The sequence below is a fragment of the Haliaeetus leucocephalus genome, unplaced genomic scaffold, assembly GCF_000737465.1.
Source record: "Haliaeetus leucocephalus isolate CR32 unplaced genomic scaffold, Haliaeetus_leucocephalus-4.0 Scaffold92, whole genome shotgun sequence".
NCBI lineage: Eukaryota > Metazoa > Chordata > Aves > Accipitriformes > Accipitridae > Haliaeetus > Haliaeetus leucocephalus.
The window spans coordinates 17,466-27,475 of record NW_010972528.1 but is presented as its reverse complement, the minus strand read 5'-3'; the positions used below and the strand labels follow the sequence as shown (position 1 = coordinate 27,475).

General features: G+C 45.0%; 1 protein-coding gene across 1 annotated transcript; it reads left to right on the top strand.

The window, feature by feature from the left end:
• Positions 1–240: 240 nt before the first annotated feature.
• LOC104842658 (chromosome unknown open reading frame, human C11orf85) lies at positions 241–9,536 on the top strand. Its single transcript, XM_010585168.1, has 5 exons — positions 241–624; positions 4,192–4,237; positions 5,518–5,593; positions 7,361–7,486; positions 9,523–9,536. Exons 1-5 carry the CDS (start codon positions 524–526, stop codon positions 9,534–9,536), a joined length of 363 nt encoding a protein of 120 aa, XP_010583470.1. The 5' UTR covers positions 241–523.
• The last annotated feature ends 474 nt before the right edge of the window (positions 9,537–10,010 follow it).

Genomic DNA, 10,010 nt, shown 5'->3' with positions numbered 1-10,010 from the left:
CCGGTGGCCGTGGCGGGGGCTCCTCTTCTTCCGTGGAGCGGTGGGCTGCCCGGCGGTCCCCAGCGCCGGGGCTGCCGGGGGGCCTCGCAGGCCGGCAGCGGGGCTGAGGCGGCGGCATCTCCCCTCGCGGCAGGCCGGGGCGCCGGGTGCCGGCCTTCCCCCCACAGGCCTGGCCAGCCCCGGCCGCTCCCTGCCGCCCCCGGGGCTGCGGGGGCAGCAGGGGACTGCCTGCCGCTGGTGGCTGTCCGGCGGAGGCCGGCGGGCACCGCGGAGACGTGCGGCTGTGGAGAGAAAGGAGTTTCTGCCGGCTGTCCCCGCAGGGACCCGCAGCCGCCGGGGGTGTCCCTCACAGCCTGGCGTCGGTGGCGGGCTGCGACGCAGTCCTGCCCGGGCGTTCTTGGCAGCCCCCGGGGCAAGAGGCCTGTCAAGCTTCAGGGAGGTCGGCAGTGGCATTTCCAGAGCAGTAATGTCCCCTTGACTCTCCTGCTTCCTTCCCTAGGCTGGCATTCCAGGAGAAAGGAAGATGTCGTTGAAACCATTTACCTGTCGGTTGCCTGAAACAAGGTTTCTTCATGCAGGCAGGCTTGTGTACAAATTTAAAATCCGTTATGGCAATTTCAACAGGTAAGCATGTTAAAGCTACAACCTGCAGTTTGATGACTGCATGTAGCAGTGGGTTAATAGGAGACCCTAAATTCAGATTGTGAGGGCTGCTCTTTTCCTGCCTTCTTTCACTGACCATGGAAGTGGTCACTTCTAAGTGGCTACTGTCCTTGCACAGGCTGAGCATCAGCCTGAGAGAGTAATGTGAGCTGTAAAAACCGCTCCTGTTTCATTGCCATGTGTGGATTTTGTGCTTCAGTGGAAAAAGAGGCTGGTTTTACTGATGGTATTTTAAAATTTTGTAAGTGTTTAACTGAGAAGCCTTTGTAGTGGTTTAACCCCAGCTGTCAGCTAAGCCCTGCACAGCTGCTTGCTTACTGCCCTGCAGTGAAATGAGGGAGAGAATCGGAAAGGTAAAAGTAAGAAAACTCGTGGGTTGAAATAAAGATGGTTTAATAAGTAAAGCAAAAGCTGTGCACGTGAGCAAAGCAAAATCAGGAATTCATTCACTGCTTCCCATTGTCAGGCAGGCATTTAATCTCCAGGAAAGCAGTGCTCCATCACACCTAACGGTTTCTTGGGAATGTGTTCCTTCCTTCTTCTTCCCCCAGTTTTATTGCTGAGCATGACGTCCTATGGTCTGGAATATCCCTTGGGTCAGTTGGGGTCAGCTGTCCCAGCCTTGTCCCACCCCCAAATTCTTGTGGACCCCCAGCCTACTCACTGGTGGGGCAGTGAGAGGAGCAGAAAAGGCCTTGATGCTGTGTAAGCACTGCTCACATCCCTGTGTTATCAACACTGTTTTCAGCAGAAACGCAAAACAGCCCCATCTAAGCTACTGTGGGGAAAATTAACTCTCACGTTAATTAACCAGCACAGCCGTGGAGCTCTGTACTCAAAGTATGTACTTATTTCTTGGGCTGTCTGCTGTTAGCAATGTGCCTTTTGCTGGCCTGGCAATCTGGTGCTCAAGTGTGGGTGTGGAAGGAGTCTTTGGAAACTCTCACTGGCTGTTGGCAGTAGTTGTTTGTTGTGCTCTTGGGATTTTTTCTCTCTCAAGGTTCCCTTTGCACTGCCACTCTTCTTTCAGATGTGTTTGTGATAAGCCTGTCCTGTGGTTTTGAAACAATAGCATGCCTCTCCTGCAGGCAGAGGGGCTGAGCAGGACCTTTAGGGTAACTGCTGCTCTCCATTTCTAGAAGGCACTGTAGTGGCAGGCCTGAGAAATCAGAGTGAAGGGAGAGTGTTTTAGTCTGTGGTACTGCTGGCATGCAAGTCAGAGAAAGGAAAGCGGCCTTTGCGTGTACAGGGGACAATGAATAGGAGGGTTATGGGAGGTAATGGTTGTGTGGTAAGCCTCAAATGGGAAGTTTGAGTTAGTAGCCAGCAAAGTAACTAAAGCACAGGGTACTGAGTAGTCTGGTCAGCTGGGGAAGATGTAAAACAAGTGAAGAGGCTGGTCCTTCAGAAGTGAAAAAGAGACTTTCCCTGAGGGTATTGCCCTGCAGGAATCTGCTTGTGTCTGCTAGTCAGGCACACAGAGATGATGGGCAAGTGCTTTTGCGAGTGGGCAAAATCTTGACCAGCTCACTCAAGGAGCTCTGGAGCCTTTAGTTTGAGAGGGGACTTAGAATCCTGGAGGCTGCAATCTATAATAATTCCAGAAGTTTGAGCTGCTCTGAAAAAGGAGCTGGAGCTGCTTGGGTTTAAGGGTGGTATTCCAAAGCAGGTGCTTATAGTTTGGGTCCTGCTGAAGGAGTGTTCTGTAGGGCTCAAACTTGGTCTGAAACTTATGAGTTGTTGCTGTCTCAGCCTCTGATAAGTAATTAATAATGATAGTATTCATAAGCCAAAGCAGTGGCTCAGCATAATCTGGCTCCCTGTGTACATCCTTCAAGGCTGTGGTCATCATCAGACAGCAGTTCAAGGTTGATGCCCCCACAGGCTTTTGGAAAGTCATCTAAAATGTTGAGGTTAAGTCTCTTTTCAGGTGGTGGCACCCATGCAGACACTAGGACTGAGATCCTTTTGAGCCAGGAAGTATCCCTGCATCAGAGAAAGAGAAAAGCATTGTGGCATCCCGAAAACCCTGTTTTCTTGCCAGTGAGGTTGCAGCAGGGCTAAAATGACTTAGGCAATGACTCAAGCCTCTGCCTAGAGAGTGGTTTTATGAGTGTGAGTGAATTTGCTTTTGCAATCAGATGTGCACAGGCATTGCCAGGGCCTGGATTTACTCTGGAAATGACTGTTAGCCGCAGAAGAATTGAAGAGAATGTGCTATGAACACCATGCCAATGAGGCTGTCTCCAGACCTGAAGCTACGTTAAATCTCTTGCCAGATTTGTCTCCTTTTTCCTTTGGAGAAGTAGGCTGGGTCTTTGAAATTCTGCTGCATGTCTTGTGGTGTCACGTAGTGTTCAGAAGATGCTTGAAATATTGTTCTTGTCTGTGACTAAGGTCTTTCCCTCAGCGTAATCCCTTTAGAAGGCACTGCCAATAGCGCGCGTATGTTTCTGAACAGCCTGCAGGTGTTTGATCTCCTGATGGTAGAGAGCGCACTGCATTTGTTTGAGTTTGGCAGTCTGTCATTGCCCCTTGCTTTCTTCCATTCTTTCTACCCTCTTCTCCTCATCGCCGCGGCAGTGTCCCTTCCTGAATCGTGCTTTTGTGTCCCTGCTGATCCATGAAGACTTCATGACCACAGCGTAAGTCTTGGGTGGGTGATGTCTGTCCTTCTGCTGTGGCGCAATGTGTAATTCCTTTCATTAACTTGTTCTGTATCAAGCAAGGAGAGAGCCTTTCTGAAGAGGAAGGAAAGTTCTCATCTCTGACCGAGTTCTGGCTGGGGCCCCTGAATGTGGAGGATATGAGAATGGCTGCCTGCCAGACCATATACCAGAGAATACTTGCATGCCATAATTCCTTACACTCCACCGTATTTCCTTATTTCCAAGTGACGTTTGTGCGACACTTGTTTACTTTTTAATGGGTTCAGCTTTTCTTTGAGACCTTCTCTCTCCCTGTGCATTTTATTGTTGGCCGATACCTAGCAGCAAACAACTTTTGAGAAGCTGGCTTACAAAAGATGTAGTTAATAGTTGGGAACACAGTTTGATGCAGGCAGTACACAACTCCCAGCATCACAGGGCCTAGCTCCAATGCTGTGAAGGCCTGTTCTCTGCAGGTTTGCACCATGGAGGGGATTAAGAGACACATCCTGCCGGTTCCTTCTTTTAGTCCCTTGAGCACAATGGCATTGCGATAGGCTGGAAGGGAGAGGTGCTGGTTTGAGGGCACCTTGTAAGAAAACCCAATCCTAAAGGTTGCTGAGAATCAACTGAAAAGATCTGATCTCTCATCCTTTGAATCCTCAGACACACAAAATACAAATGGGCAGAAAAGTGAAAAGAAACAGTCCTTGTGGAATAAGGGATGTTTTTTAAGAACAATAAATTGGGAATTCATCTGCCTGCTAAGTATTTTCTCTGTGCAATGGGAATGATGTTTTGTTGTTTAAACTCTTACAAGGAATGTAGCTCCATTGCTTTTTGATCGGGGTGGGACTAACTCTCTCTGTTTGTTTCACAGCGCTCTGGATCTCGACACCACTGAAAGTGCTGTCAAGGAGTTAGAGGTAGGAGATGAAGCAGGTCCACGGGACCTTAGCTGAATGTTAGGTTGAGCAAATCTTTTGTTCGTTATGGGACGGAGGACGTTTTGTCAAATACAGGGTTGCAAGCGCGAGTAATGGGGAACTTCTCTGGAGAGTACGAGGGTGAAAAAAATGACGTAAATGAAAAATGTCATCAACAGGCAGCATTAGCGTAAGCGAGTAATGCTTTTATCAGAAATATTTCAAAGAAGCTACTGACTGTTAAAATTAGACAAATGAAAACTCCTATTTGTCGAGCTAGTTGCACCTTGTCCCTTTCTGGTTCCTGTTCAGATTCGTTCTGCAGTAGCAGTTTCCCGTGGTTTCACTCTCGGCCCCAGACCTGACCACTGCTTTGAACTTCTCAGGCTTGACTAGCTCTCAGACCCTCCTAGTTTTTCAGGAGCTGTGGCAGTACTGGTGAGCTAGCTTGACAGCAGCTAATCTCATGCTTAATTGCACATGCTTTCCTCATAGCTGTGGAGCTGGGGGAGCCAGTGGATGTTCTTTTAATGACGCCATTACTTTGTGACCAAGCTTGGTGACAACTGATGAATTCTGTTCTTGTCATCTTCTTCCTGAGACAGGAGAAAGACCCTGCCATTCCTGAGGAAATGAGACCAATATACTGCCTGCTTAAAAATGCTCCTGTTACTTGATTTTAAACAAATCTTTGGAGTACAGTAACAGCGTTGTAAATATCATTGAAGAAAATGTGCTGATTTTAATTGATGTGGAAGATTATCGGTTAATTTTTGTTTCTTTTTCACTTTTGATAATATTGAAAGGTACTACTGGAAAAAGTTTCCCATTTATAAAGCAGGAATTTGTAGGGGCTGAATTACAGTTCCTTTGTAACTGAATTGCGTCAATATTCAGAAAAAGGGGAATATGTTTATTTTTGCAACAGGTCAATACTGCACGTGTTGTGCTGGCAAGAAGGAGGCTTCTTAAATGTAAAACTTCTTAAATTTAAAAGCACAACTCCAGTTTCCATAGTAATGCTTCTATGTTGGTTCAAGATTAAGACATTCATTTACTTCAATTTCTGTGAATCTGTTAGGGCAGCGTGCTCTAAGGTGATGGGAAGGAGCAGGGGAAAGAAGGGGAGGAAGAAAAGCAAAATACCTAGAACCTGTTCTTCCACTATTCATGCAAACTGTAATGTTAATTTTTTTCCAAGCCTCAAAACTGTACTTGACAGTGGAATTGTGGCTATATTGTTAATATTCTTCCTTCCTTTCTTGTTTTGGCCTCTCCAGGAAGCGATTCGAGTAATCCTTGGAAATCTTGATGATTTACGTCCATTTTCTACAGACCACTTCACTATCTTTCCATGTATCCTTTCTTTCCTACTTGTAAAATAAAAGATTCAATGACTTGCACCTGTCGGGCATTGCTTAATTCGACATTCATGTCTAGTAGTGTGCAGATCTTTAGCTAGAGTATGAATCCTTTGACCTTTGCAGTTTTAGCTGAAGATCCTTCTCAGTTGTTGCCTTCAGAGAACTGATGGGAAAAGAGTGTTTTGCAGTGTTTTTGGATGAACACCCCTGCGTTCCAAATCTGATTTAGCCAGAGAAAATGAACGTGTATATATAAAGTCCCAGGAAGCCCACGTAATGCGATTGCAAGCAAAGCTAGTGCGTTGTTTCAGAAGGTTAATAAAATGTAAAACGCTCCTTACAGGCTCAGCAGTGTTGGTCCACTAGTAGAGAAGACTGCAGTAGTTTTCTTGTAAGGTATATTAGGATTAAATATTGTAGTTGCTTAGTGTGAAGGGTTAAGAAGAAGTTACTCTCCTGAGGCTGTTGTTGAAGAGAAAAGTAAGTTAGTTGAAGGAGAAGCCTTTTCAGTCCTAAGGTGTGTCAATTTGTGAATTGGATCAGGCCCTTTGGCATCACCTCCTGTGATTCCAAGTGCCCAGGAGTAATGAACACCCACGTGTTTCCGCCTCCAAGGCATTCCCTTCCAGTCTTGGCAGACTGCATTATTGCCACCCCTCATACTAGCAGGCAAGAACAAGGTCATCCTCTTTCTCTGTCAGAAGCTGGTACGTATGAGAGCAACTTATTCCTGTTACTGCCAGGAAGAGAAAGTAGCCCAGAGCATTGTCAGACAGAAAGCACCCAAACAAACGAAGCCTCATTGTTCGTTTGCTTCACTAAAGCACAGCCAGTTTTGCCTGTGTGCTTGAGGACAGTTTGATTGACGAACTTGTATTTCTAGAACTTGGAAGTCCATCCACCTGCTCAGCCAGCACCGGGCCCTGGTGAGAACTGCAGGCTCAGAGGCCTGGCGAGATGAGTTGTCCTGCAATCTGTGTGTCGGCCTCCTCACTGCAGCATACCTCTTAGTTAATCACCAGCTGTGGGAGTCCTTGAAGCCAAACTCAAACGAGCAATTTCATCCCTTAAAGGAACTGATTGCATCAGTGTTTCATCTAGGCAAAACTTGGGCTTCATCTCCACTCTTCAGGATGTTAGTTTCTGCTAGCAAATGGACTAAAAGTATTCGTGTTACCTGTTTCTTCCTGAGATCAGAGGCATGTAAGGAGACTGCTGTCTGGCGTCATCCATTCTTGCATGCATGTACTCCTACGTGTGCGAACTGCACCCACAGGAAGGAACATCTGTGACTGTGGCAGTTGTCATGTCAATTATCTGTTTTCCTCCCATTTTGAACTGTGAAGTGAATGTAATGATGCTACTCCTTATGAATCCTAGTCCTTTTCAGTTTTAAAAATAATTTTTAAAAGAATTACTTTTTAGTTAGGAAAGCTGATGAGGTTTTATTCACAGGGTTGGAAGAGCCTGGCATGTTGTTTCTTGTGGGAAGATGCCAGGACTGAAGCCAGATACAGTTAAGGAAACACAACGCTATTAATACAAGTGACTGATGGGAGAGTATCACCTGGATGAGTGTTTCTTGTAATGTGTTACTAGTGTTTTTTCACAAAGTTCATACCAACAGATTGTAGTTGCTCTCTTATGCATACATGTTCAGTGTGGTATGACTTTTGAAGCTTCACAAGAAGACATTGTCAGGACTCCTGCTCCTTTGAAATGTTAGTGCTATGTTCTTAAGTCTTATCGTTGTTCTCAGATTTGAGTAAATGGGAGAGAGTATCGAAGATGAGATTCAAACATGAGAATGTCCACCTTGTGCCTTATCCCTACATTTGCACTATGTATCTAGAACTCAACTCATTTCAGCAAAGCGTATCTTGTGGTAAGTCACTATGGTTATGTTTGGATAATGTCTGGAAACATCTACGATCTATGTCTTGCTTTTCCCTTTCCCTTCCTCCACTGTGTCTTTGAATTAGAGGGAGCAAAACTGTGTGCAGTATGGCTGTACCATGGATTTGAAATAGAGCATAGCAATGTGTTCTCTTTTGTCCTGTATTGCTTTTTGAAAATGTCTGGAATTTCTCTTTGCCTTTTCACCCACTGCTGACTCTTCAGCTAGTATTTTTATGAAGCAATGCCCAGTGGCTCCCGACCTTCATTCTTGAATGTCAGTAGCTAGGCTGGAGCCAGCACATATATATGGAACACATGTTTTTCTTCCTTATGCTTGACTACATTTGTTGACATTGAACTTCACACTCTTTGTTTCTATTTTCCTAAAGAAAGAATGCATTTGTTTTTCTAAATAATGATAGTAATAATGGTAATAATGTCTTTTGTATAATTAGCAAATGTTGTCACCTCCCTAGTGTCTCATCTTCCAGGTTTTCTATGAATTCCCTGAACAGCCTCAGGCCCCAGCTGAGACCTCTGTGGGACTCTGCGTTTAACCTCCTCTGTTGTGAAAATGGAGTGTTTTTTCGTACTAATTTCCTGTTCTGATTATTTGTCCCTGGGAAAAGCTGTTGGTCTTTCTTGTGAGTGCTTAGTAGATATTCTGGTCTCCTTTATCAAATGGACAAGTAGTCCAAAGCAATTGTCCCCATCCCATTGGCTTGTGTTATTCATAGCCAGGAATTCTTAAAGAGCTGTATTTGCAGTTCTTCAGTTTCAAGATATCATATGCAAGTCCAGCATTGTTTCTAAGTAGTTTATCTTGTTCTCAGGAAGTGAGGTGCAATGCAAAAATGTACTTTAAAGTTGGTTAAAGAAAGTCCAGTCACCAAATATTCACCAGATTTTATAATACCTCTGTTACAGGTAAAGAAGTAAACAAGGGCAGTGATGAGCTTGTAAGTTGTATGTGTGGTTGTGTTTTGTGTTTTGGTTTTTTTTTTTAAAAGTCATATTCCAAATAGTCTGGAGAAGCAGAATATATATCTAGGCAATGCTATAGTTCTCCTCTTTCTGGGTGTCAGTCAGGCAGTGTAAGGTGGGACTGAATTCTCCCCTAGAACCATCCAAATTGAGGGAAACCTTCCTGTCAATTCCAGCGGACTTTGAATGAAGTCCTGCCTCAGGATGCGAGGGCCATGCTGGCTTCAATTAAATGTGTTTTCTGCAAGTCTGAGCTGAGCTGTCAAATGGTTTCTTCACCGTGAGAGTCTGTATGAGGTCAATATTGCTGAATAATTAAGTAGTTTCCTAAGTGCTGTATGTGTCGAAAACAACCAAGTTAAGCTTCTTTGGAAAGTAGTTGTTTAGTGAGATCTCAGGGTGGGTATGTTTTCAATACAGGTAAGTGTCTGAAGATGGAGTGAATTAGTGAAGGTGTCCTGTCCAAATTCCCCCAAAGAAAATCCCACTCTCTCTGCTAGCATTACGTTCCTGCTAATTACATTCCTAGGCCCTCCTCTAAAAACGGAACAAATAGGATGTCCTGGGAAGCAGCAGTTCTTGTTTAAAACTGTTGAGCATAATTTTCTGGATGGCCTCTCAGTGCTTACCTTCTGTTTGAATAAGGCAGCTAATCTTTTATTCCTGAATCATTTTTTTTTGTTTTTGTTGTATAAGCATGGACAATGTTGCGAAATATGGATGTATATTAAGTCTGACTTTTGTTCTAAAATAGAAAAGTCAAAATCAAATTTTATCAATACCAACTTTGCAATGTTTTGAAGGTCAAGAGAAGAAATGAAGTGTCAGAAAGTGCTGCAGTGGAAGAAACAGTGAAGAGGAGAAGAGTGGAAGTCGGAGCAGAGGCCTCACACTCACAGTCGGGTATGGACAGGTCAGTTGACTACAAAATAGTCTTCCAGGGCACATATCAATGTTTTTGATGTCTCTTGTACCTTCCTCATATTTCATTCCTGTGTAACCCTTTGGCCCATTTGTCTTCTTCCTTCTCTTCCATAGGTGACAGAATCTAAGCAGCATTGTCCATGTTTGGAGAAAAGTTGTCCTGTGCTTTCAGGTTCCCATGCCATTAACTAGAGCTCTTACTGTCTAACTCCTTTGTGTTAACGTTACCTGTAGAATCACAGCGGGATGAGAACTGGGCAGCTCAACAAAGCAGTGCACTGGCTTGCACACCTGAGGCAGGGATGTCAAGGGAAGAACTGGGAATGGTTTTCTAGCTGCCTCCCAGCTTGTTCCTCTGAGTCGGCTGATGACTGCTGCCTCTGGGCTTGAGGCAGAGATCTCTGTCTGTGGCTTTCACAGAACCACTGAGGTTCTCGGGACCTTTGATATCATCGAGTCCAAGCCCTCCTGCTCAAGCAGGGTCACCCAGAGCAGGTTGCCCAGGACGTGTCCCCTCAGGTTTTGAGTGGGCTACAAGGGTGGAGACGCCACAACTTCTGTAGGCAAGCGGTTGCAGTGCTTGACCACAGTTGCAGTCAGAA

Coding starts and splice junctions, on each gene's coding strand:
- LOC104842658 (XM_010585168.1), top strand. CDS start 524: ATGTCGTTGAAACCATTTACCTGTCGGTTGCCTGAAACAAGGTTTCTT. Junction 625..4,191: donor CGTTATGGCAATTTCAACAG/GTAAGCATGTTA, acceptor TTTGTTTCACAG/CGCTCTGGATCTCGACACCA. Junction 4,238..5,517: donor GTGCTGTCAAGGAGTTAGAG/GTAGGAGATGAA, acceptor TGGCCTCTCCAG/GAAGCGATTCGAGTAATCCT.